The sequence below is a fragment of the Hemicordylus capensis genome, chromosome 7, assembly GCF_027244095.1.
Source record: "Hemicordylus capensis ecotype Gifberg chromosome 7, rHemCap1.1.pri, whole genome shotgun sequence".
NCBI lineage: Eukaryota > Metazoa > Chordata > Lepidosauria > Squamata > Cordylidae > Hemicordylus > Hemicordylus capensis.
The window spans coordinates 35,537,911-35,565,520 of record NC_069663.1 but is presented as its reverse complement, the minus strand read 5'-3'; the positions used below and the strand labels follow the sequence as shown (position 1 = coordinate 35,565,520).

General features: G+C 47.0%; 1 protein-coding gene across 6 annotated transcripts in view; it reads left to right on the top strand.

The window, feature by feature from the left end:
- Positions 1 to 27,610, top strand: part of CSMD2 (CUB and Sushi multiple domains 2) — a 684,208-nt gene that overhangs the window by 209,722 nt on the left and 446,876 nt on the right. For all 6 annotated transcript variants that reach the window (XM_053267555.1, XM_053267553.1, XM_053267554.1 and 3 more), the window contains exon 4: positions 7,284 to 7,478. In XM_053267555.1, the coding sequence (XP_053123530.1) occupies positions 7,284 to 7,478 (195 nt within the window). The remainder of the gene's footprint in view (positions 1 to 7,283; positions 7,479 to 27,610) is intronic.

Genomic DNA, 27,610 nt, shown 5'->3' with positions numbered 1-27,610 from the left:
TTACCCCTCCCACCGCTTTCCCCCTTTGGCGTGCCAGTTTCAAGTAAAATCTTTGGGGTGGCAGCGGTCCTCCCTGCCGCTCCGCCCCCTTGTTGTCTGGAAAATGCGGAAGTAACTTCCACGCATGCGTGCCACGCAATCACAGTGACATGTGCGATGTGTGCAGCGGCAGCAGCAGGCGCATGTGCGGAAGTTACTTCCACATTTTGTAGACAACAAGGGGGCAGAGGCGACAGGGAGGACTGCTGCCACCCGGAAAATTTTACTTGAAACTGGAGCGCCAGAGGGGGGAAAGTGGCAGGAGGAGTAAGTACACACACCCTGCCCTTAAAGCATCCCCCCCCCCCAGACTGCCGGACCAGCAAACTGGTTCGCAGGCCTCCAACATGACCTGCGAACCGGTTCATGCACATCCCTATTGATTACCCACTTCACCCCAAGCTCATCGAGCCAACTTCAAATGTTGATCTTTCTCCACCCAACATTTTCCGCCCGACATGTCCAGCTTCACACATCATGGAAACAGCAGGAGTAGCATGCAAACAGCTGTCCCATACTAACTTGCTGTTGTTATATGTGAAATTGCCCTATGTTGGCCTTCAAGATGCCACCAGACTCTTTGAGGCGGGTCTCACGATCAGTGAGATCCACTTTTGCTGATACTGTGCTGCAGGAACCCTGGGCGGCCGTATCGGCCGCCCACATGATTGCCAGCTCCGTGACAGAGCCGGTGGGGGCTGGGGGAAGCGGGGGCTTTTTGCCTCTCCTCCGGGGTGTGTGTCTCCTTGTGAGTAGCTGTGGTGAAGAGCCGCGCCGCGGCTACTCACGATCAGAAAGCCCAGGTTTGCGGAGTACTTGCCAAACCTGGGCTTTAGGGAGGGCTACTTGAGCGGGTTACCCACTCGTAAACCACCAGGCTCGCAGGCAAGCCTGGTGGTTTACACGATCAACAAAAATTGGACTAGGCTCTCCTAGCCCGATTTTTGTTGATTGTGAGAATAGCCCCTTTGTGTTTGCTGCGGCAGACTGACTGGGCTACCTCTTGGCAAGTTGTCCCCTCTGCCATGAGCTCATTCAGTTGCCTTGGGCAAGCCACTCCCTCTCAGCTCCCCACCTGCTGTATGGGTATGATAATATTGTTCAGGGTTCTTGTAAGGATTACATAAATATAATATGCATGAAAGACCTTGTGCACTCAAAAAGAGCAATACCATTGCTTGGCATTATCATTATTATTGCTAAGGAAATAATCATGTGTACCTATTGCGCCCTGTTTTAAAATATCCAATGAATCTTCTGACAACACCCAAAGCCATTTTCTTTTGTACATTCATTAATCTGATGCACCAGGCAGAGAACTGGAGCTAATTTGCAATATGATAAGCAGGACTTTTATACAGTTGTATCGATGTTTGCCTTGGCTTCCATATAATCATGGGGTGGGGGTGAATTAAGGATGATTGCTAGAAGAAAAGCTTTCATGGGGAGATTAAAAAAAAACCCCAACAACAACCCACACATCCAAAGGCTATAGAGGAACTGGAAAATGGCTGGGACAAAGGTCTGATATTATTACGCCGTGCAGAATCTGATCTAATAAATAATACAGATGCCTTAATCTCGGAAGCAGTCGGAAAAGGGATGGCTCTGACGAGCAGGCGAACGTAAGCAATAATATTAGTTCGGGGGAGGTTTGGAGTAGAATTTTTATGTATTTAGATTTATACCCTACTGTATCTCGGGAGCTCAGGGAGTGATTTACACCACATTATAAAACATGAAAATACACTGTTCCTTGGCCCAAAGGTTCCCAATCATTGAGCATGTGGAGTTATGAGGGGAAGGAGAGAGAGAAACATGAACCTAACTTATATCCTTGTTTCTCATTCCTTTGGCTGTCACCAGTGGTGTTCTTTCTCCCTCTCTCTCTCTCCTACCTAATTGGTGAATAAATTGGGATTAGCCTGTTAGCTGGGGCTCATTTCACAATCAAAATTGGGATAGGAGGAGTGCCTGAGCAACAGTCATATGCTGGCAAACATCAAGTTAGGAGGAGGAGGAAGTGATCACTTGCTAGCCTCCATCCGGGTAGGATGGTCATGGCCAGCTCAGCTCCTGTACCCAGCCCTGGAGCGAGGTTGGAGGGAAAGCATGCCCTGTGCTATTTTACCCATCTTGCAGCTAGCAGATGGTCACATCCCACTCCTTCCTTGATGACACATCAACGTTTCTCGGAAGCATGGCAGTTCAAAAAGCCTGGCTGGGCACTCCTGCTCAGCTACTGGTCATGAAATCAAGCCCAGGGACTAGCTCAAATTCTTTTTAATTAAAGATGGTTCAGACATCACATGGAACCATGGTTTATTCCATCTTACCTGTGGTTGGTCAGTTGTGTAGCTGAATGTATGCCAGGCAACAAACTATGGTTTGTTTTGGCCAGCCAAACCATGATCTGAACCCAAGGTTTGAAGTTGGTTTGTTCATTCTAGCCATGGTCTCACATGATGTCTGAACCTGCAGTTGTGGTTTAATCTCAGTTTGGTCCAGTAGGTCCTCCTTTGCAGTACCCTTGCATTCAAAGAGACAGGCGTGGGGTTATGGGAGGTAAGGAGAAGGAGCAAAGCCCAAACAAAACCAGGATATGGTGAAAGAAGACAAGATTTGTTAATTGTCTGTGGCAACAATCCAGGTTTATTAAATAAACCTTGGTTAAAATAAGCTGTGGTTCCATGTGATATCTGACACCCCTCACTTCCCAAGTGCCTGCTCCAGCACATGGTTCTTCCTTCCTCCTCTGCCCAAACTAAGTGTAGTCTAGTTGCAAACTTGCTCTTAAGCACTCTTTTCAAGGACAGAGAAGGATCTACCAGGAAGAGCCATGACTAAATGTGGCTTAAGAATGGTCTCCTGGGTATATTTTATGGGATCCAAGGCTTGTACCAGAAGCCTCCGATCTGAGGCTGAATCCTAGCCAAATAAGCTAGCTAGGACTGCCTGGGTTCACACCATAGAGTCCTCTTTGGGCTTTCAAGGTAATAGAACTGGCCTGCTCAACTTTGGCCCTCCTGCAGATGTTGGCCTACAACTCCCACGATCCCTGGCTACTGAAGGGATTATGGGAATTGTAGTCCAAAAACAACGGGGGTGGGGTGGTTGGGCACAAGGTTGAGCAGGCCTAGAATAGAGGTCTGCATTATGAACTCCTATGATTGGCAGGCAGCGTGATGCCCCTAGAAAATTTGGCCCAAGTATAAGCCCTGGGAGCCTGGCCTCTTTCTCTGACCCGACCAGCAGAGCACCACTTCCTGCATTTGGGACTCCAGATGCCAGCCCTTGAGATGAAGAATATCTACTTTCGACCTGATCTTTGGCCCAACCACTGTCGCCTCATCCTGGACTGTTGTCGGTTTATCCCGGATAGATGCACCCAAGCCCTCAGTCTGTGCACGTTGTCTAGAAATGTAATGCAACCTTTGCTAACAGGGGCAAATGAGGCGGAATTTGTAAATGAGATCCTGGTTTGCCAAATATGACGTTAAGAAGCCGGCAGTCTCGACCTGCGTCTTGTCTTAACAGTTCATTAAGTAAAGAGCAGTGAGTGTTAGACAGTGACTTTAAAAATGATAGATTTTTACTCGGAGTGAAGTTCCAGTCATTAATTTTAAATGAAGAGGGCTCAAAAGCCAGGAGCAGGTTCAGGGTCCCCCCCTCCCCAATAACACACAGTCTCTCTCTCTCTCTCTCTCTCTCTGACTTTGGTGATATAATTAAATTGGATTTTGGAGTGTCAGTACGAGCATTAGTTTTATGTCGGTACTCAACACATTTGTGATCTTAGATGGTGTCCTTCTTCGTGAGAGAGGTACATATTAAAAATGCGTGGGATCAGGGTGATCTCAGGATTTGACACTCCTCTCTTGGGGACAAGGATGCCATGGCATGTAACAAATCCAGTGTGTTCCTTAAGTGGCGCAGCAGGGAAATGCTTGACTAACAAGCAAAAGGTTGCCAATTCGAATCCCTGCTGGTACTATATCAGGCAGCAGCGATATAGGAAGATGCTGAAAGGCATCATCTCATACTATGCAGGAGGAGGCAATAGTAAACCCTTCCTGTATTCTACCAAAGACAACCACAGGGCTCTGCAGGTGCCAGGAGTCAAAATCGACTTGATGGCACACTTTACCTTTAGTTGAAGGGCTATAGGCCACCTCCAGCCTCAAAGGCAGGATGCCTCTGGGTACCAGTTGCAGGGGAGTAACAGCAGGGGAGAGGGCATGCCCTCTAGGGGTGAGTCCGAACCGGTCCGGCGGCCATTCTAAGGAATGGCCGAACTGCCGGACCGGTTCGGCCCTTGCTGGTTTGGGTCTGGGTGGGGGGTATAACTTTAAGGGCGGGAGGGCTTTCTTACCCCTCCCACCTCTTCACCCCCTCCAGCGCCCGTATTTAACCAAATAACGGGGCGCTGGAAACCAGCCGCCCCCGCCGCCCCCCCAGCAGATCCACATAGAAAGGTGCCCATACCCCTGCTGCCGTCGCTCGCCCGCCCGCCCTCCCTCCCAGCTGCCCGCCCGCCCAAATCCTTACCCAAGGCTGCAGGAGTAAACGAGAGGAGCTCCCGGACAGAGCTCCTCTCGTTAGAAAGGCCTGATGCAGAATGAAGGCGCTTTGCGCACGCGCACATGTGCGCGCCGCAAAGGACGCCGGAGGCCCGGTCTACCCGCCGGGAAAAGGCCAGGTAGACCGGGCCTCCGGCGATCGGAGGCCCGGTCTACCCGGCCTTTTCCCGGCGGGTAGACCGGGCCTCCGGTGTCCTTTGTGGTGCGCGCATGCGCGCGCGCGCAAAGCACCTTCATTCTGCATCAGGCCTTTCTAACGAGAGGAGCTCTGTCCGGGAGCTCCTCTCGTTTACTCCTGCAGCCTTGGGTAAGGATTTGGGCGGGCGGGCAGCTGGGAGGGAGGGCGGGCGGGTGACGGCGGCAGGGGTATGGGCACCTTTCTATGTGGATCTGCTGGGGGGGGGCGGGGCGGCGGGGGGGGCCGGTTTCCAGCGCCCCGTTATTTGCTTAAATACGGGCACTGGAGGGGGTGAAGAGGCGGGCGGGGTAAGAAAGCCCTCCCGCCCTAAAAGAAAGGGCCCCCCTTCGGTGCCGGTCCGGACTGGTCCGGACCGTGCACATCTCTAATGCCCTCAGCTCTTGCTTGTGGGCTTCCCAGAGGCATCTGGGGGGGGGGCACTGTGTGAAACAGGATTCTGGACTAGATGGGCCTTGGGCCTGATCCAGCACAACTGTTCCTATGTTCTTATGCACTCGCACATTGTGCATGATCCATCCTTTCTGTCCGGGAGCATAATCTTTCTGGATCCCAGCTATATGTTAACAAGTGATCTATTTTTTATTTACCCCAGTTTTGATCCTAATCTTCTAGACAAGCATAAATGATAGTTTGCTAGCTTGAATGTAATGGCAAAGTATGCTTTGCATTAAACCAGTAATTAACTAATTAAATGAAGGGGTGGATGGAAGCTAAAAAGCTAAAGTTAAATCCAGGCATTTTGGAGGCTGCCCCTCAGAAGAACTGGGCTTGTCTTAATGGGATTGCACATATTTTGAAGTAGTAGTGTCACGCACTGGCTTGGGAACACAGTATCCAACTGCTTCCCTTCCTCTGATCCTGTTCATAGGCTGTGGAAGTGGCCTCAGAAGTGCTGGTGAGGGCGTGCATGCAATAAGGGCAATCCCAACCACCCTCTCCTGACTCCGCCCTCTCCAATGCAGCTACCTGCATCCTCCCTCCTTCAGCTGTTGCCTGTCCTGCCAGCTGTTGAGGCCCCGCCTTCTCCTATTTGCCACCAGGAGGCAACCTGTTGGGCCATGCTGGCCCATCCATGGTCTGTGGGTCCCTGGGTGTCCTGGATCTCCCTGGCAACTGTGTAGGGTCCCAGCTGACTTTGTTTGTACCCAGGGGCTGTATTGCCTCCGTCTTCTTGGCCCCCCGACTGGGTGAGTACTTGGGCCCGCCCACAGGAAGGCCTGACAAGTAGGTTTGCAGCTTGGGGGCCCTCTTGCACCTGGTACTACACCAGGATGCCCAAGTGTCTGCCACAACCCAGGGGACATTTGCCTAGCTTTGGCTGGTGTATCAGATGTGTCCATTCCTGTCTCAGTGATGATCCATGTTCTCGCCACATCTAATCTAAATTGTGTTCTACATGGCACTGCTCCGGAAATTTCTTTGGAAATGTCAACTGGTCTAGAGAGCAGCTGTGAGAGTCCTGCCTGGTTCAGGACGTATGGAACACATTAGATCTGTGAACTGCATTGGTTATCAGTCTGCTTCCAGGCATGATGCAGGGTGATGGTTTTGAAGGAAATCAACACAGTGAGAAGTTGAGCACTTGGAATTACGTGAGCACTGGGCTCGTTTCCTCCCATCAACCCATGATGTGGTATTATGTGCTTGGGAAGTGCCAGCTGCCTTTTCTGATCCTTGAAGGCCGAAAGGAGTGCCTGAGCCATTTTAATAGCTCCACAGTACTCGCTTTCTGGATAGGAAAGAATGTTGGGCATCCATATGCAGTAGCTTCCCTCTCATGGCACTTTAAGCCTAGTAGAGGAAGATGCCTAAAGGGCCAAGATTAATGTTGTATTTCTCATCTTGGAAAGATGGGAGGAGAGCTGGTCTTATGGTAGCAAGAATGAATTGTTATCTTTGCTAAGCAGGGTACAACCTGGGTTGCATTTGAATGGGAGACTACGTGTGTGAGCACTGTAAGATATTCCCCTTAGGGAACAGGGCCACTCTGGGAAGAGCATCTGCCTGCTTTCATGCAGAAGGTTCCAAGTTCCCTCCCTGGCAGCATCTCCAAGATAGGGCTGAGAGACACTCCTGCCTGCAACCTTGGAGAAGCTGCTGCCAGTTTGGGTAGACAATATTGGGCTAGATGGACCAATGGTCTGACTCAGTATAAGGCAGCTTCCTATGTCCCTCTGAAAAAGCCAGTACGATGTTGCCATTCCCAGACTGAAAGGACAAGGAGAGGCAGATGCAATACGACCTAAATCTCTTCCTCCTCCCACCTCCAGCCCTTTTGGTGTGTGAGGAAGTGGATGAATGAATGAGCTGAATTGGAACAGAAGCAGCAGGAGGCTGAGCAGCAAACGGAGAGTGGTTGTAAAAAAGGGACTTTACGGTGTGTAAGTTAATGTTGAGAATGATTGGTTAGTGGCCATTTATGCTTTTGACTAATCAAATGTTCTTCTCTCCCATCACCCCTGCAGTTCTACCAAGCCACACGTGTGGAAATCCTGGAAGGCTCCAGAATGGAATCCAGCAGGGGACGACATTCAGCGTTGGTGACAAAGTGCGTTACAGCTGCAACCCGGGCTTCTTTCTTGAGGGCCATGCGCTGCTCACTTGCCATGCAAGTTCGGAGAACACAGCCTCCTGGGACTTTCCTCTGCCCTCCTGTCGAGGTGCGTGCCCTTCACTTCCTTTAATTGTTGGCTGGGTCATCCCAGAGTCTCAGGCAACAGAGAGATAAAAAGTGTTCTCCAGCCAGGGCACAGGACCCAAAGCGTTGCTGTGCAGATAGTTGCCTGATGCCACCTTCATTTTAGGAAAAGGTCTGAAAAATAAAATAGGTTTTGTGCTCAGATAATCTAAATTCTGCCCCAAGCAAAGCTGAATTTTATGTGACCTGCATAAATATTCAAACTTCGCGTATGTTATGCACTTTTGCTATTTTGCATAATACATTCTGTTTCTGCTAATCAAGGGGAGAGTAAGCTATAACCACTAGTCGATGTTACTGAACCACTTTTTCTTTCTTTTGAGATCTCGGCCTTTTATGCGCTTCCGAACCAGTTCAAACCCCCACCGCCTTGAAGGTTCAGTGGCAGGGGGAATGGCTTTAAGGGTGGGGTGGATGCACTTACCCGCTCCCCGCCACGTTTCCCCTGCCAGTGTGCGAGTCCTTAGGAGTCTGCTGGTTTGAACCCCCGCTGGCTCAAAGGTTCGGTGGCGGGGGGACAGGGGTTGCTTTAAGGGTGGGGGTGGGTGCACTCCTCCCTTCACCACATTTCCCCCACTGGCACGTGAGTCCTTTAGAGCTCATTGGGGTGTTGTCGTGCGCACACACCCGATGTGCACATTCGCCATTCCTACTTCCAGGTACATCTGGTAAACAGCGGACCGGGGTGGCAAGGAGGTATGCTGCTGCCCTGGCGGGCTCTTAAGGACTCACATGCCGGTGGGGGAAATGCAGCGGGGAGTGGGGTAAGTGAACCCACTCCCGCCCATAAAGCCACCCTCCGCCGTCGAACCGGCCCCTGCTGGTTCTGTGCACATCCCTAACCATACGGGATATAATCCTTTTAAAAGCAGAGACTCTCAGCAATCTGAGAAACATGCTGCATCTGTCCACATTTCTGCATTTTCTTCTGTACTTGCACCACATCGTGGCATACACGATGCTCTGCCTCCATGAGTCTAGCTCGTCAGCAAATATATAGAAGTGTTTTGACTGTGATATCTTCAAGAGTCTTGAGCGTCCCCTCCCTCATTCTCCCCTCCCATGTGTCCTTCAGTTGAGTATCTCATATTGATTTCTTCATTGACTCTGTGCTCATGTAATCAATTAGCAATCCAGTGCCAGAGCACAAATCTTGTATTCAAATTGAGCAAATACGGGTTGGTGATGTCCTTAGCATTTACTTCAGTGAGTTTCACAGCTCTGTCTGTTGACTGGCTGCACAGCATTTTTATTTTATATTAAATATGATCAATCAATCAATATCACACTTTTCTACTGCTGCCTGCTCGAGTTACTGGAGCCCCACATATGAAGGGTGTGGGGCCAATGCTGCAGGACTGATACTGGGGAGGGACAGTTGTACTGCCTTCATTTTTCATGGCCTAAGTTACTATCATCCATCGAAGTGGAACTGCATGCTGAGTTGGTGCTTTCGCTGAGAAACCTTATTTTTCAACTCAGCTGTGGGGAATAATCTTTTCATCTTGGTGCCCAGCAAGTATTCGGTCATATGTTTTTAAAAATTTATTTTGCAAGAAGAGGCTGGGGTGGGGGGACACTCCCCTAGTAAAGAAAACTGTCTTGTGTGTGTAGGACTGAACCAGAGCTCTTTGCTGGTTGTTGCCAACATTCTTAACAACGTTAAAAAGAGACGCCACTTCACTTGGCATTCCGGTGCCTAACCGCCCAGGAGTTCTTCTAGGGATCACTGTAAAACTATTGTTAGATGGACCTTGTGGAGAATATTTGTTTCAACTGCCCTTGCTCTCCGTTGCTTTCATTGACATGATGTAACTTAACTTCGGCCCTCCTGCAGATGTTGGCCTAGAACTCCCATAATTCCTGGCTATTGGCCACTGTGGCTGGGGATTGTGGGAGTTGTTAGTCCAAAAACATCAGGGTGTGTGTGGCAAAGTTGAGCAGGCCTGAATTGTAGCTGAATTCAAGTTTGTGCCTGACTGGCATGGTGTGTCATAGCCCCCACACCTATGGCATGCAAATCTCCCCACCCCTATCTCCATTCTTGCCTGCCCCATCCCAGTCTATAGTTAACTTGGATCCTCTCCCTCTCACCTTTTATGCCCCACTTTTTCTTAAGCATATTGACCCACACCATTGTATTGAAGTTCAGTGACATCACCGTGTCAAGATGCAGCATCCTGCCATCCATCTTATTCACGGAATTTTCCCTGATTGGGCTGCAATTACCCTTGTGACCAATTAGGAAGGGAGAGTCAGGGGGACAATGGTGCTGGATAGGGCCGAATAATGGATGAATCCTTGAACAAGCAAATTAATTTTCAGGAAGAATTTCTGTCCCACTACAATAAGCACATTTGTCCGGACAACAAAAATGTTTTGCATAACCCTGTTTGCCTGTAAACCGACAGCCTTCAATAGTAGCTTCTGCTTCAGTCGGATATCACCCTATCCTGCTGCAAACACATTATACCTCTTTACCGTGTGGTAGTGGAGCTTCAGAGACAAGATGTGCCCCTTGACTCATTATATTTGAGGCCTTGAAAAATGGGGAAAACCATTTATCATCTTAGAGTGCAGCCTGAATTTGCATTAGACGTGTGCCTGTGTGCTCCTGCGTTGAACTGGTCTTCTGGTCGATGGAGAGCTGTGTTCTCTCCTTCCTTCTGTATGAAGCCTGCCTGTTTCTCTGTGCTGCATGAAAGGGAACATCTCAGCCCTACTGTGCAGAAGGGATCCGTTCAACCTCTGGGTGTTAAATATTTGCACAGATTATTCTGTCTAACTCCTGAAATCCCCAGCTTGAAAGTGTTTGGTCACAAACTGTTTCAAGTTTTCACTGCTCTGTTTCAGACCTGGTGACTGTCAAGTCAGGATGACGCGGTTCTGGGAGCGAGACAGGACTGTGGGTGGTGAGGTGAGGTTGGTCTGCTGCAAGATGCAGGAAGAGCAGCAACCCTCACTGCCCAGACGGAAGAGCAAGCTTGACCTTGACACTGTAATAAGGGTCAGGCCTTGTCCTGTGACCTACTCTGGCCTGTTGCTATTCAACAAGTGTCTCTGCAGGCCTGTAGTCCACTTCTTTGGCCAGGTGATGGTGGTGGTGATGCCCCATGCTGAATTCCCTCCTGATAGCCCCCACCCAAGCCCATGTTTAGGACCTGCAGCCCGTTCTAGTCCTGACAGCTAGAAGAAGTCCAGAAGTTGTTCCTTTGCAGTTCCATCCTGACAGCCAAGCCCTGGGCACATCCCATCCCACCTCAAAGGAACATAGGAAATTGCTATATATACCGAGTCAGACCCTACACCCATCTAGCTCACTATTGTCTACCCAGACTTGCAGCGACTTCTCCAAGGTTGGAGGCAGGAATCTCTCTCAGCCCTATCTTGGAGATGCTGCCAAGGAGGGAAATTGGAACCTAGATGCTTTTCCCAGAGCATCTCCATCCCCGGAGGGGAATCTCTTACGGTGCTCACACTTCTAGTCTCCCATTCATATGCAACCAGGGTGGACCCTGCTTAGCTAAGGAGACAAGTTGTGCTTGCGACCACAAGACCAGCTCTCTTCGTCCCAAACAGCAGCTCTTGCAACCTAGTTTTGTGGAGACCTTCCTCACAAGCATCCATGTAAATAAATAACTGCTGCTTCTGGGTGTTTTTATTTGTTGTATTGTTTTATGCCTGTTTTTATATGTTTTTATACTTTTAGCATGATGTTTTTATTGTAGGTTTTTAACTTTTGTAAACCGCCTTGGGGCTATCTTTTAACGAAAGGCGGTATAAAAATGCAAAAATAAATAAATAAATAAATAAATAAATGTTGCTGTCCAGCAGGCAAACAAGGTGGTTTGCGCTAAAGTCTCAAACCCAGCCGAGTGCCTGCTTCCTTCCAAGGCTCCAATTGGCAAACAGATGTCATGCTTCGTCATCATTGCAATGGTTTTCTATTATTAGGATGGCAAGGAGCTGCCGTTTGTCTGGAATGTCACTTTTTGCGGATGACAAATGCTGATGTGTTTTTAATAGCACGCAACATACCTAATGATGGATCAGTGTGGCAGACGCAAAATTCCAGACTTGCCGTTAACCCTCGGTTTGGAATCTCAGCTGGCCTGAAGTTCCAATTCCTCCGCCCTCTGTCTGACATGTCCCCTGGGTATTGCAATGAAGCAAACAAAACAGTAATCAAATGCTCCAGAATTACTGTGTTGGTAACAAGGGTGCAGATGTTTAACTCAAGCCAAAGAATAGCACAGAGAGCGGGGGCATGATGGCAGTTTTAAATATTTTGCTGGAGGCTGCCGCTCTGTTGTTAAATGCCACTTAACCATAATCATACAAGGCCAGTTAGTTGATGGACTCAAAGTTGTTGAGCTCTGGGATCAATTTCCTTTCTTATCTATATATTTAATTCTCTTAGCCGTCATGCATGCCCAGGATTTGGCGGCGGAACTCTCGCGGCCTGGCCGAGGGAGGAGGAGAGGGGGAACAAAGTGGCGGTGGTGGGCGGGCAGATGTGGGGGAGAGAAAAGCGGCAGTGGGGGCAGATGGGGGTAGAGAAAAGGGGTGGTCGGTGGGAGGACGGAAGGGAGAAAAAATGGTGGTGGCGGGTGGGCAGATGGGAGAAAAAAGCTGCGGTGGGGAGGGGGGCAGGAGAAAGCGGCGGCCGATGGGGGGAGGGGAAGAAAGCCAAGACTGATGGGCAGGAGAAAGCGGTGACTGGCGGGTGGGCTGTGGCGGGGGGAGAAAGTCGGGTGGGTACTAGAGGCACAGATGGTCTGCACCTGGTTCAGCTAGTTTGGAATTATTTGGAGGCAGGGTGAAATGACATCTTCCAAAATAGTTCCGAAAAGGCAGGAAAATGACTCCTTGAGGTCCTGTGTCCTTTTTGTACGGCTGGTATCTGCCTGAGCCATGTATCTGGATGGAGCAAACGCTGAGGCCGCACTTCGTAACATGATTGTGTGCTCACATTTCTCCTACACAGAGATTATGACTATGTAGGGGGAAAGCATAACATAGGGCACTCTCCTCTGTTTTCCAAGTGTGACTCAAACAAAATACCCAATTCAGGATGCTGCTGGATTTGACCTTTAAAGCCCTAAATGGTTTGGGAACTGGGCACTTGAAGGACCATACCCTGCCATAGTCACCATCCCAAAACCTAAGATCTGCTTTGGACATTTTTCTTTGGGTCATCTTCAGAGGTTGCGCAAGTGGTAACTACGGAGAGAGGGACCTCATGATGGTCTCCTTCTTAGAGCATTCTCCCCAGGCAGGCTTGTCGAACATCAGTTGTATTATTATTTGCATGACAGATTAGTGCGTTTGTCCTTCAAGCTTCTAGTGGGTGACTGGTTCCTTCTATTGGCCTGTTCTCTTGGGGGTGAGTGTTTTAATTTGAACTTAACACTTCTTTTCCAGGCTGTTGCTGCAATTGTTGTATTGTGTATTTGAAGTTATAAGCACTGGTGGAGGAAGCGAGTTGGTGGCCCGTGTTCCTCCCAGCAGCAGTGCCCCCGCCATGCCCCTTGTGACTGACGTCAGACCCTACTGCATCTAATGTCAGGTGCAGGGGGTGTGGCTTCATTCCCAAACGGGGCTGCTTGGCCCTAGCGCAGCCAGGAACACTCTCCCTACCTTAAGGGCAGCGAGAGCAGCTCCCGGACATTGCTGGCTGGTATTTGCTCTCAAATGGGGTCACATGGCCCGGATTGGGAGTGAAGCCACGCCCCCTGTGTCTGACGTCAGACATGGGGTGCGGCCAGGTGCAGTCCCTGATTGGCAACAGCCCGGGTTCTTTGAACCCGTCTGCTCAGTGGTGGCTCTGCCCCTGGTTATAAGGAGTTTTTACTGTAAATTCATCTAGATATTTTAATAGAACAGCAATATATACATATTTTAAGTACAACCCCCAACACACACACACACACACACACACACACACACACAAGCACCCTGTCACTTGATCTGGCTCTTGGGTTAATGAGTAGTGATTTCCCCCCCCCAGTTTCAGTTGGCCAACCTCATCCTGTTGCAATGTGTGCTTAGTCTGTAAACCTCTGGGGAACGAGAAAGCAATCTTCCCTGAGAAATTTCACTAGTCTTTTCAGAACCCATAAAAGCTTCTACCAAAATTTCACAAATGCTTTTGCCTAGCTGGAGCCGACTTTTGGCGAAAATTCATCCGTAATCTGTGGGAGGTATGGACCCCTCCCAGAGAAATGTCACTAGCCTTATCAAAATTATTTGAACTCCTCTTTAAATTCCTCATGTTTTCCTTAGGTGGCAACTTCCAGATACCGGTCAGATTTTGCTTTGCATGGATTTGCTGACAATTCTATCCCAATTCCGACATTATGCCCAGAAACGAACGTTTGGGGCAGTGTACAAATTTGATTAATAAAAATAATAAAAAATAATATGCTTTACAAGTGTGCCGATGTCTGTACACGGTGATATGTGTTTGTGTGGATGACTGTAGCTGTGTCCCCTGCTAAGTGATCAAAGAGTGGTGGTTCTCTTTATTTAGCAGGGGGAGAACAACTGATCCTATGCAGCCCCAGCACAGAATCCCTGCAGTGGCTGTTGCTGGTGTCTGTCCTATGTTTCTTTTTTAGTTTGTGAGCCCTTTGGGGACTGGGAGCCATCTTCATCTATCTGTCCATCTATATATCTATCAATAACTCTGTAACCCACTTTGGGTGTATCCATTGTATTCGTATTGTGTTCATTTTAAAAGTGAGCCTGGATGCAGGCCCTTCAAATGCATGATACAGATAGGAAATGTACTTCTGTACCTGCATTTAGCATAACCTGTAAATGACTGTACCTGTGTGCACTGTGCACTTGTTGTAGGAGTGTTGAACACATTTGAATCGGCCTTCTATCTGTGGTGGTGGCAATCAATCAAAACCATCCAGAATTCTCGTAGAGCAGATGACACGGTGGGTCTCGCTTTTCCTCTTATAACTGAGACAAGAAGAGACCTGCTGGTGCATTTTTTTGCTTTTTATTCTGGCTAGTTTCTTACGCATCTTTCTAAGCATTAGCATCTTGTTCTGCGGTTAAAAAACCACGGGCGTCGACAAAGGGAACATCAATTATGCACTGCCACCTGCAGCCCATTAGAGGCAGAATTGCCCGGAGAATACTCATCCTGTTCTGGAAATGAGGATCACGTCTCTGCACAACCCACTCTAGAGTTTTGTTTCTCTTAAGACAGTTGATTGTTTTCCACAGTGATCACATCCCTTTTATCTCTTTTGCCTGTTCCAATTAGCTTTGTGCAGTTGCTCCGATCTATCGTATTCTACTCCAGCAATAAGCTATATTTCTATGCAGTTAACTTGGAAGCCAACAAGGAGAAATGGGAGCAACCCAGCTGTTTGTGTTTACTGTGGGAGGATCCAACACGAGGTATTAAAGGCATTTTAAAAATCATGCACAGCAGCATTTTAGCCTTTCAGAAACGAGTCAGCAAAAACATCCATCTATTTATCCTCAGATGATGTTGCTTTGTGGTGCTGCTTTTCAAATATTCTGCTTTCAGTAGATCCTTTTCAGGGTGGCTTGCCTGTGAGGAAATCCCTGCCAGCCTGCAACTGAACCATTGCACATGGCGGATAATTCTGGGCCTGCCTTTGAAAAGTATCTAGGAAGGATTTAGAAGTGATCCTGAGTATTACGGCCAGATTGTTATCTGATATGAGGTGTTCAGACCCTATTAAAGGTAAAGTGTGCCGTCACATCGATTTCGACTCCTGGCACCCACAGAGCCCTGTGGTTTTCTTTGGTAGAATACAGGAGGGGTTGACCGTTGCCTCCTCCCGTGCAGTGTGAGATGATGCCTTTTAGCATCTTCCTATATTCCTACTACTACTACTGTGTTGTTCCACCTTCACTGATTTCCTCCCCACCCCCAGACCTGGCTTTAACCTTTAAAACCTTAAATAATCTGGAACCAGGATATCTCAAGGGCCACCTCCTTCCACAAGAACCTGCTCTTGCATTCTGCTCAGCAGTTGAAGCTTTCCTGACTATCGGCCATCCCAGTATGGATGCTGGGGAGGGACATGAGCATGGATTTTACTTATTTACTTATTTATTTAGAACAATGGCACCAAAGTTGTGGACAACACTCCCTAGAGATAACCTCTTGTCCTGATCACCTGCATTTCTAAAGAGAGCCTTTGGGCTAGATTGTTGTTTCTGCTGAATTGCTGACTGTTTTTACTCTTCTTTTGTTGGCTATATTATTATTGATGTTTTTAAACGTAAGGTTAAGAGCTGCCTTGACATTCATTTGATGGAAAGACAGGATGCAAATGTTTGAATAAATACACATTATAGGGCAGTGGCCGAATGTTGGGCTTTGCCCACAAGTGGGTCACACTCTGACCAGTAGTGCTTGCCTCTAGTCTGTCCCCCAGCCCCACCATCTTAATTTGTTTTTCCTCCTCTGTTGCTGATTGTCAGCGGAGAAGCTGGTGTGCAAAGGGCAAAAAAGAAAGAAAGAAAGAAAAAGCTGAACAGAATAGGGTGGAAGATTTAAAATCACTACTGCTGGATACGTAAATGTTACCCGTTGTTGTTAAAGCCTTGACTATTGTGCGTGTGGTGGAAAGCGGCAGAAGAAGCAGAGGGAAATGTTAGGGTGGGAGGGAGGACATTCAAAGCAGGTTTTACACTGAAGGTTGGAGTTGAAGGTGAGTTCTGAGCCTGAAAAGCGAAACACAGCTCTTCCATGGCAGTCACTCTGCATGCATGGGGCACTGGCCACAGAGATGCACCTGGGTAATTTTGGGGCTTGGACCTAAAGGCCTTGGGAGCCCCACCACCACCACAAGTTAACCATCATCCCCCCTAGTGTGTACACAAACACGCGCACACACACTCTTTGACACACACAGTATTTTTAACGTGTGGATTTTTGAGGGCACAGCACAGACAGCAACTGAACTCACAAGAATATAAGAAGATTCCTTACCAGGCTACCAGTCCGCTTCCAGGCTAGATTCAAGGTGCTGGTATTGACCTTTAAAGCCCTACACAGCTTGGGGCACCTGTTGGACGCATTCGTCCATATGAACCTGCCAGGGCCTTCCGCCCGTCATCTCAGGCCCTGCTCATGGCCCTGCCACTAACAGAGAACCGATTGGTGGGGACTAGAGACAGGGCCTTTTCAGTTGTGGCCCCTCGGAACTTTGGAACGCCCACTCTGAAGAGCTTTGCCATGCTCCCTCCTTCAGTGTTTTAAAGAAACAACTAAAAACACATCTTTTTAAAGAGGCTTTTAAATTTTTCACCTGTTGTGTATATCTAGTAGGTTCTTTAGTTTTTATAATTCTTAGTTTTTAGCTTTAATATTTTAATTTGCCATTTTAAAAGCTAATTTTGATTGTGGTTTTAGCTTGGATTTTTTAACTTGTTTAATTTGGTTAATTTTATTAGTCGGATTTTATATTGTAACTGTTTTATAAATGCTGTGAGGCGCCACGAGCAGTAATGTACTGGAGGGGTGGAGTATTACTACTACTACTACTACTACTACTAATAATAATAATAATAATAAATAAATATATATAAAACAGGTATATTTATGCAAAGCCACCTAATGGTGCAGCGGGGAAGTTTCTGGGGAGCAAGAGGTTGCTGTGTCGAATCACCCGCTGGTGTGTTTCCCAGAATATGGGAAACTCCTATATTGGGCAGCAGCAATATATAATCTCATTCTCCATGGGAGATGGCAATGGTAAACCACTCCTATATTCTACCAAAGAAAACCACATGGCTCTGTGGTTGCCAGGAGTCGACACTGACACCGACTCAACCACACAACTTTATATTTATGCAAATATGCATTAGCAGAAACATTTCAACATGCAACTTCCTATTCCACATATTTCTTTCCCCACTCTGTCTCTAACACAGAGGTTGCACTCGGTTGGTCAGTAGCATGGCACGGCGACCACACCACCTGGGACAGAGTAAAGAGGATTTGGGGGTCCCTCAAGGGTTTTGGAGGCCAGGTGTAAAAGTGCCTCTGACTGGCCTGACCTGTTGGAACTCAGTGTCACCTTGTGTGAATTAAGAAAATGCTCCAGAATGCCCTCTGCTGTGGCTGTGCATTGTAGAAAAGGTTGTTACTGATGTACAGGTTGCCTTTCTGGGAGTATAAGGAACACAAGGTGCATGTGATTAAGTCACACGCAAACTGGAATGGTACAGCCCGTACCAAGTTTACAGCCTCTGTGAGAACCTCTCTGAGGCTACTAGAATAGCAAATGTATGATACCATTTGTATACCCTTCTATCTCTGCCTTGAACCCTGTTGTGTTTTTTTTCTGCCTCCACAACTCTTTAATGGAGATAATCCCAGAATTAAGCAGTAGGGATGCCCTCGTTATGTACCCAACAGCTTGTCTTGGTTAAAGATTCCGTCCCTCTCATGGATTCCTGACCTCAAAACAAATACTGAAAGGCGGCAACTTTCTGCTCCTTTATAGCTGAATTGCAAATAAAACAATGCACTTATTATTGTAACATTAATTGCAATTTTAGGCTGTGTTTTCCAATGCAGGGAGAAAAATGCCTCAAGACATGAGCCTTTCTAGTATTGGGTTGATTAGTTGGGTAATAAATCTGATGAAGATAGGGGACCAGCTTTTGGAAGTACTTGCTTGATATAGACATGCTCGGCATGTATCTATTCCAGCATTGCAGTGGCTTGCCTCTTCAGTCATTTTCAGCCCACTTGACTCCACATACATCTAACTAACCTTGGGTCTCAGATGTTGTTGAGGACAGGGCCATAGCTCAGTGGAAGAGCACCTTCTCTACATGCAGAAGGTCCCAGGTTCAATCCCTGGCGTCTTCAGGTTGGGCTTTGAGAGACTCCTGCCTGAAACCTCGGAGAGCCACTGCCAGTCAGAGTGGACACTGAGCTGGATGGACCAATAATTCAGTACAAAGCAGCTTCCTCTGTTTCTAATATGAGGAAGGAAAAATGATTCTGGAGTTGGCCCTAAGTGGCTATGCCTAAGAACATTAGTTTTCAAAAGGCAACCTTGAAGTTGCTTGGAAGCTTATGAGGCGGTCCACAATGAGGTCAGAATGGTGGACACGTCTCCCTGAAAGATAACGAGATCATCATAACTCCCTTTGTTCTGTACAGCTGCAGGAGAGAGTTTGATGTGTTACAGAAGGGATTCCCAATGTTGGGCCCCCGGTTGTTGCTAGACTACAGCTCCCATCATCCCCAGGCACAATGGCCTTTGGCTGGGGGTGATGGGAGTTGTAGTCCCACAAGATGTAGAACAAGTCTTGACTGCAAATGGGTGTGGGAGAGTGAACCCTGAAGGTAGAAAGCTTGAAAGTCATTGCTTAGAGGAAGATTCTATTGACAAAGGGGGCCGGACTCTTAAACAGAATAATAATGGCTGTCCTAATAAGTGGCTGGTCAATTCTTAAAGAGGTCCAGACAGGTCAATAGGTTGCTTGCAGCAATCCATCATGCCTTTCACAGAGGGAGTCTGGAATTGTCTGCTCATGTACATGGCTTATAATACAGCTGTCTAAGAGAAGCTGTGCTGTGCCAGAATCTGGCCCAGTCTTCTGCCGGTGACTGCCGCCATCTTGTCATGTTTCCAATTCCGTTATGGTGGAGAGAGGTGGAAGTGTCTCGCAAATATTTATTTATTTATCTATTTATCTATTTATTTATTTAAACATATTTTTACACCACCCCCAAACGCAGGCTCTCTGGGCGGTTTACAAGAGAATAAAAACAATCAATAAAAAGATTAAAACATTTCAACAATTAAAATTTTTATTAAAACAGCTATTTTATTAAAACAACTATTAAAACAGTATCTAATTAAAAGCCTGGGTGAACAAATGTGTCTTGACTTTTTAAAAGTTGTCAGAGATGGGGAGGCTCTTATTTCAGCAGGAAGTGTTTTCCAAAGCCTCGGGGCAGCAATGGAGAAGGCCGGCCCCTGAGTAGCCACCAGATGAGCTGGTGGCAACTGCAGATGAACCTCTCCAGATGATCTCAATGGGCGGTGTGGTTCATAGCGAAGAAGGCATTCTCTTAAATATCCAGGGCCCAAGCTGTTTAGGGCTTTATAGGTTATAACCAAAACCTTGCACTCTGCTCAGAAACGTATCGGCAGCCATGGTCTCTCCGAGAAGACCCACAGACCAACCTGGCTGCCGCATTCTGGACCAAGTGCAGTTTCCGGATTGCATACAAAGGCAGCCCCACATAGAGCGCATTGCAGTAGTCAATAAATGCCTCATTTCATCTTGGAACTTATGCTAAAACCAGGCAGAGGTGGGGGTGAAAAGCTGGGTAGGTGCCTTCCAGCCAGCAATAATATTGGGCAGAAGGTCTCACTGGAATGGACTTTGCCACAGACAGGAGGGACACTATATGGGAGCAGATACTGCAGCACCCGTTTGGAAGCTCCATTACACTACGATTGATTCTTGAGCTCTGAGCTAAAAGAGGTGATAAATCCCACAGGCATACCGCCTCCCTTCTTGAGTTATGGCCCCTTCGTTTGTGAGGCGTCAGCGAGGAGGATGAAACCCAGTGGAGAGTCTGGGGTGGGTGGTTGTTGATGCAGTAACCCCCAGCACTGACAGTCAGCACAAGGGACTGAGGCACAGACCCACTTCCTATGGCACCGATTGGAAGGGAATGGGCCGGCACTCTTTTCTCTTGGCTAATCAGAAAACACCAGCCTGGGTTGATATAAGTCAAGACAATTTAAATCGCTAACGGGGTGGGGGGGACAGACAATGTAAATCATTGGTTTAAATCAAAATGTTCCAACCAGAAGCAACAGCGTACGGGTATTAGCTACTGAGCAGATCAGTGTTCTCGGTGAAATGGAGGATAATGAAGGAAAGTAAATGTCCGTGTTGCTTGACAGGTGATAAATATTGATAATTAGGGTATTGACTCTGAGCTGATTGCAGAGAACAGGTAGCTACTAGCATAAATAGGAGTAAAAGGTTATCAGTTTGGATCACTGGGTGACACCTGTGGTGACTGGTTAATTCCTGGTCCCCAGCACCAGGTTCCTTTCCAGATTAGACCCTGCAACGGGGTCGTGTCATATCTCTGAAGTGTGCTTCCACACTTCCTGCGTTGTGACACGGCAGTCCCTGCACTGACAGCAGGGTGCAGTTCAGATTTCCAATGCCTTGTTTCAAATTTAATCGCTGCGATATTGTACTATAACGTCATATATCCGTTGTAAGACAGTTGCTGTTTTTTCGGGTTGTTAGTTTCTGCGAGACTGCTCCCCCTGCTGTTTACGTTTCAAATGCAATTTGCCTGCTGTTAGGCAGCTAATCTGGAAAGCGCCTAGGCTAAGAAACCTCTGTGCCATATTGGCAAAGATGTTTTCCTCACAGCTCTTTATGAACATAGGAAGCTGCCTTATACTGGGTCAGACCTTTGGTCCATCTAGCTCAGTATTGTCTACCCAGACTGGCAGCTGTTTCTCCAAAGGTTGCAGGCAGGAGTCTCTCTTAGCCCTCTCTTGGAGATGCTGCCAGGGAGGGAACTTGGAACTTCTACATGGAGATGCTTTTCCCAGAGTGGTCCCATCCCCTGAGAGGAATATCTGACAGTGCTCACAGGATATGGTCTCCCATTCAAATGCAAACCAGAGTGGACTCTGCTTAGCAAAGGGGACAATTCAGGCTTGCTACCTCAAGACCAGCTCTCATCCCCAGGGGGAGGGGGAGATAAATGATTCAGCACTATCAAATCAGAACCGAAGGAGGGGGTGTGGAATTTCCAAAGGTGCTGATGAGTTTTTCTAAATTAATTTTGTCGATATTGCCGGACTCATTTCGAGCGTGAAATGCTCTTCTTCAGAGGCAACTTAAGTAAATAACATTTACTTAACATTAAGTAAATGCACATGTGGACAAATGTGTTGGTACCCTTCCACGAAAAAAGAAGAACCCACAATTGTCTCTGAAATAACTTGAAATTGACCAACCTAATTGGCACCCATCATTGTTTATTCCGCATTTAACAAAAATCAGACTTTGATTTAGAGTTTTGATGCAAAAGAATATTTCAAATAATAACACAAATGAAGTATAGATGGAAGTATTGTCAAATTGTCAATTTCCATTGATTTTATTGTTTTGGCCATTAGCCACAACATCACAAATGTAACAGGCATACAAGGTGAAACACTTATTAAAATAAAAAATAATTAAAATCTAAGAAATCTAGCATGCCCCAGAGAGATCTAGCATAATATTTAAAACTATTAAGAAACATATTACTAACTGATACAAAACCAGCCCAGCCCGATAACTAAGATAACTGATTTGCAAAAATCTTACTGAATTCCACAAATGAAAATATTATTGTATTTTACTTGTTGGCTGAAAAGCAAGGCCATTGGCCTTTTTTATCTTTAACTGCAACCCAATTACTGGTCATGTTGGGGTCCCAATGGGACCGACCCAAAACCAGATACTGTAAAACATTGTTCAACCTTCTGCCCAAATCCCTTGGTGAAGGAAAGCCAAATCTGAACCATCATCTTGTTTTCCAAATAACAAGGTTCCAGGACACCATTTTCACAGGCAGAACTTCTAACAGAACATGGCAAGGAGAAAGTGAAACAGATTTGTCTCCCCTGCCTATCTCGCCATTCACTAAGACAGGAGTGGCAACATCTTGTCTCTTAATATTTTGTTAACTGTTCTAGCCCAAATTCAAATATAGGCAGGATCTCCTTGGGAAGTATCTGGAAGAAGCAGATGTCAAAATGCATGCTCACCTGGGCTATCTGAAATATTGGTTCTGCGTTCCACTCTGGGAAAATAAGTAGATTCCCTCTTAATCAACAGTCCTCTCTGCTGAGAGATATCCCTCATGTTTAATCAGGTATGAACAATTTTGTCACTTCCACAAACTCGGCCATTGGTGGTGGTGATGGGAACTGGCTAATATGATGAATCAGTTCCAGGGGCAACAAATAAAAACAAACATGATTCACAAGTCTTTTTAAAAAAGCAGTTCAGAGAGTTTTGTCTTACTCTAAGGATGGTGAAGAAAAATTAAATTACTAAAATTCAGTGTAAATATGTTCTTCAAAGTTAAGGCAGTTCTAAAATTCTTCCTTGACTCACATAATTATTTATTTATTTATTTATTTGATTTATATACCGCCCTTCCGAAATGGCTCAGGGCAGTTTACAATTAAAACAAAAAACATTAAAAACAATTTAAACAGAGATACAAATATAAATGCCAATTTAAAACAACTTAAAAAACAATTAAACTATCAAAACAATTAAAACCCTGAAAACCAGGCATTAAAACAATTAAAACTGATTAAAAACCCTGAAAGGCCAGGCCAAACAGATAGGTTTTAAGGGCTCTCCTGAAGGACAGTAAAGAATCAAGATTACGAATTTCTGCTGGGAGTGCATTCCACAGTCCAGGAGCAGCTACAGAGAAGGCCCGCCTCTGAGTCTTCACCAAACGAACCGGTGACAACTGGAGATGGACCTCCCCAGATGACCTTAACGTGCGGTGGGGATCATATAAAAGAAGGCGCTCTCTAAGATATCTTGGACCCAAGCCGTTCAGGGCTTTAAAGGTAATAACCAGCACTTTGTATTTTGCCCGGAAACGTATTGGCAGCCAGTGTAGCTGTTTCAAAACAGGCATCATATGGTCTCTCTGGGTTGCCCCAGAGACCAGTCTGGCTGCCGCATTCTGAACTAACTGAAGTTTCCGGACTACGTACAAAGGCAGCCCCACGCAGAGCGCATTGCAATAGTCAAGCCGGGAGGTTACCAGCTGATGCACCACTGTTCTGAGGTCATCCTCTTCGAGGAATGGGCGCAGCTGTCGAATCAGCCGAAGCTGATAGAAAGCACTCCTGGCCATGGCCTCCACCTGAGATACCAGGGTGAGGCCTGGGTCCAGGAGTACTCCCAAGCTGCGCACCTGCTCCTTCTGGGGGAGTGTAACCCCATCCAGCACAGGGAGATCTAACTCACCCCTCAGATTCTGAGCCCCCACAATGAGCACCTCCGTCTTGCTTGGATTCAGCTTCAATTTGTTCTCCCTCATCCAGCCCATTACTGCCTGTAGGCAGGCATTTAGAGAATGAGTGCCATTTCCTGGGGATGAAAAGGAGAAGTAGATTTGGGTGTCATCAGCATACTGATAACAACCAGCACCAAACCTCCTGATGACCTCACCCAGCGGTTTCATGTAGATGTTAAAAAGCATTGGTGACAGAATGGAGCCCTGAGGGACTCCATATAACAGCTCCCGTTTTGAGGAGCAACTGTCACCAAGCTCCACCATCTGGAATCTACCCGAGAGATAGGAACGGAACCACTGCAAAGCAGTGCCTATCCCCAACTCCCCCAGGCGATCCAGAAGGATACCATGGTCGATGGTATCAAACACCGCCGAGAGATCCAGAAGAACCAGCAGAGTCACACTCCCTCTGTTGATTCCCCGGTAAAGGTCATCCATCAGGCCGACCAAGGCTGTCTCAACTCCATAGCCCGTTCTAAAGCCAGTTTGAAATGGGTCTAGATAATCAGTTTCTTCCAAGACTGCCTGGAGCTGGTCAGCCACCACCATCTCAATCACCTTGCCCAACCAAGGGAGATTGGAGATTGGTCTGTAGCTGTCCATCGCTAAGGGGTCCAGGGAAGGCTTCTTTAAGAGTGGTCTAATCATTGCCTCCTTCAGGCAGGGGGGTACCCTACCCTCCCTCAGCAATGCATTTACGATATTAATTAGTCCATCTCCAACACTCTCCCTGCTAGATAGGAGCAGTCAAGTCAGGCAAGGATCCAGAGAACAGGTGGTAGGCCGCATCGCCCCAAGCAGCTTGTCCACATCCTCAGAAGTCACAGATTGAAACTGATCCAATCTAATACTGCAAGAAGGATTGCTGGACACCTCCTCCATAATGAGCCCATTCTCACGGTTAAGTGAGATCAGAAGCTCGCCTTCCCCACAGATGACCCCTGGAGATTTGCTGGGTGTGCAAATCATGCATCTAGACGGTCCACAGCTGCCACAGGCAGTGCAGGGGTCAGGGCATGTTGTCCCAGCCCCCGGAAATCCCACAATGCAGCGCACAAGTGTGCGGTATGTTGTGGGGACCCCCCCCCCCCCGGCGATGGCTGGGAGCCTGCTCCCGTTCCAGCGCTGGCTGGGAGCAGCCAGTGCTTGCACATGAGCAGTTAGCCCAGGTTAAGGGCACACTTGTGTCCTTAACCTTGGCTAACTGGCAGGTTTGTTTAATGGGATTGTCGCTGAAGTGATGCTGGGATCCTCACGGATCCCAGTGGTTCTCACGGGCAGCCAAGCCTGGGCTTAGCTGCTCATGAGAACAGCCTCATTGAATTCTAGATGCCTTGTGTTGAGGAGTCTCTTCTACCAATGTCTTCTTCATTAGTGAAAAAAGAACATTCTCTGATTAATATTTTTCCTTCCCATTTCATTGGTAAAGCTTACTTGATATTAAAGCTCCCAGTACATCCCCATTTTCTCTTTAGGATGACTGTGAACAACCACCACATAGACCTTAGAGTTTGGTGGTCTAGAAGCCACTTTACAAGATCAGGATTTGAAGGAAAGACACTGACATCTATGGGTCATTTCAGGAAAGGAACTAATGCCTATGCTAGACCTTGATTTCCAGTGGGAGAAACGCTTCGTTTTCCAGATTGATCCAAATGTGATTTAAATATTTAAGCGTCCCTTTGATTTCTGTAATCCCTTGGATTGTTTCTCAACTAAATGGCCAATAATCAGCCAGTGAGGTCCAAAAACATTTCAATCCAACATAGTTGTTTTGGTGCCATGCGTCTGGAAGAAAGAATTAGTCTGAGGAAGTATTTCTACTGAAGTCAAAAGCATTAAGATGGTCATGAACTTGCTCCAGGAATGTGTAACGGTCTACCAGCCTCCTCGAAGGAACTCAAAGGTCCTCTGGGAGTGTTAAATGAAGAACTCGCCCTTTCAAGCCCTAAATGGAGCATCATCCCAAACAGAGTTGGGGGAAATAATTACTTATTTTAGGTAACGGGTTCAGCTTCCTGAAATATTCATGTTGGAATATTCATGACATGGTTGCATATTCATGACATATGCAAAGGAGGGGGTTCCAAACAAATACAATAACTAAAATCCAACAAAAATTGCTTAGATAAATCTGGGTTTCCCCTACAAGTAACTTAAAGCAGTGTTCTGCCACGATCTTTGAACCTAGCAAACACAACATGTTTACTTCTCCACCCCTTTAATGTGGTCCCCACCCCTTTACAAAACTGTATTCATTGCTTTGATTTTGCTTTTTAGGAAAAAAAATTGCATTAAAACACCAACACAACCTATTATATAATATGCTGTGTAAAGAAGCTTATTGCATCACATGCCCCCGATATTTTCTGTACCTAGGCCTTTCAAAACAATCCCCAAAGCTGCAAGCAGAACTTCTAATATGACTGTATAATTAAAATACTGATGGTTTGGCTTTCTTGAATCTCCTCCGGAGGGAGGGACTTGGAAGGTGCTTGATAATACCTTCTCACAAAGATTGTCTAAACGTGGGGCTGTGGGTGGCAACACTACCACATTTTCTTCTTGAAGAGCTTCTGTTCCCTAGTGCAGGGGTGGCGATTAGCACTGGGGGGTTAAGGGAGAGGCAGAAGAGGCGACTGCCTATAGCGGCAAAATTCCCCCAGTGGCAAATTTTGTTCAATGAAAATTGTTTTTTAATGTTTAAAACTGCCCCCGTTCCCTCACACCCACCCGCCCACCTCCCAAATGATGACAGCGGCAGGTCAGGGCAAGACAAATTTGTGGGCATGCAGCACGGAGAGAGCAGCAATACTTCTCCTAACTCAAGGCCACTAACCTCTCAAATGATTGCAGCCACCTGACTTGGGGCCTTTCTGCCCGTGTGCCTCCAACCCTCAGATTGTAACACCAAGTTACTCCTTTGCTGATGGAGTTACACTGGCTGCCGATAGGTTTCCAGGCAAAATACAAAGTACTAGTCATAAGTTATAAAGCCCTAAACGGCTTAGGCCCTGGGTATTTAAGAGAGCGTCTTCTTTGCTATGAGCCCCACCGGCCGCTGAGGTCACTTGAGGAGGTCCGTCTCCAGTTGCCGCCAACTCGTTTGGTGGTCACACAGAGACGGGCCTTCTCAGTTGCTGCCCTGAGATTCTGGAATGCGCTCCCTGCTGAGTTACGATCGTCCCCACTCTGGCTATTTAAAAAAAAACCAAAACATTTGAAAACCATTTTTTTTACCCAAGCCTTCTTATGTTTTTAATTAAAAATACTGTTTGTTAATTTTATGGTTTTAAAATTATTGTATTATTTTAACTTCTATATATGTATTAATTTGCATTGTTTTAATTATAATATATGTTTTAATTGTTAGCCGCCCAGAGACGTATGTTTGGGTGGGATATAAATTTCTATCCAGCAGGGAGATTGTTGGAGGTGGCCTAGTTAAAATCATAAATGCATCGCTGAGGGAGGGTAGGGTGCCCCCCTGCCTGAAGGAGGCAATGGTTAGACCACTTTTAAAGAAGCCTTCCCTGACAGAAGGAGTGTGACTCTGCTGGTTCTTCTGGATCTCTCGGCGGTGTTTGATACCATCGACCATGGTATCCTTCTGGATCGCCTGGGGGAGTTGGGGATAGGCACTGCTTTGCAGTGGTTCCGTTCCTATCTCTCGGGTAGATTCCAGATGGTGGAGCTTGGTGACAGTTGCTCCTCAAAACGGGAGCTGTTATATGGAGTCCCTCAGGGCTCCATTCTGTCACCAATGCTTTTTAACATCTACATGAAACCGCTGGGTGAGGTCATCAGGAGGTTTGGTGCTGGGTGTTATCAGTATGCTGATGACACCCAAATCTACTTCTCCTTTTCATCTTCAGGTAATGGCACTCATTCTCTAAACGCCTGCCTGAAGGCAGTAATGGGCTGGATGAGGGATAACAAATTGAAGCTGAATCCAAGCAAGACGGAGGTGCTCATTGTGGGGGCTCAGAATC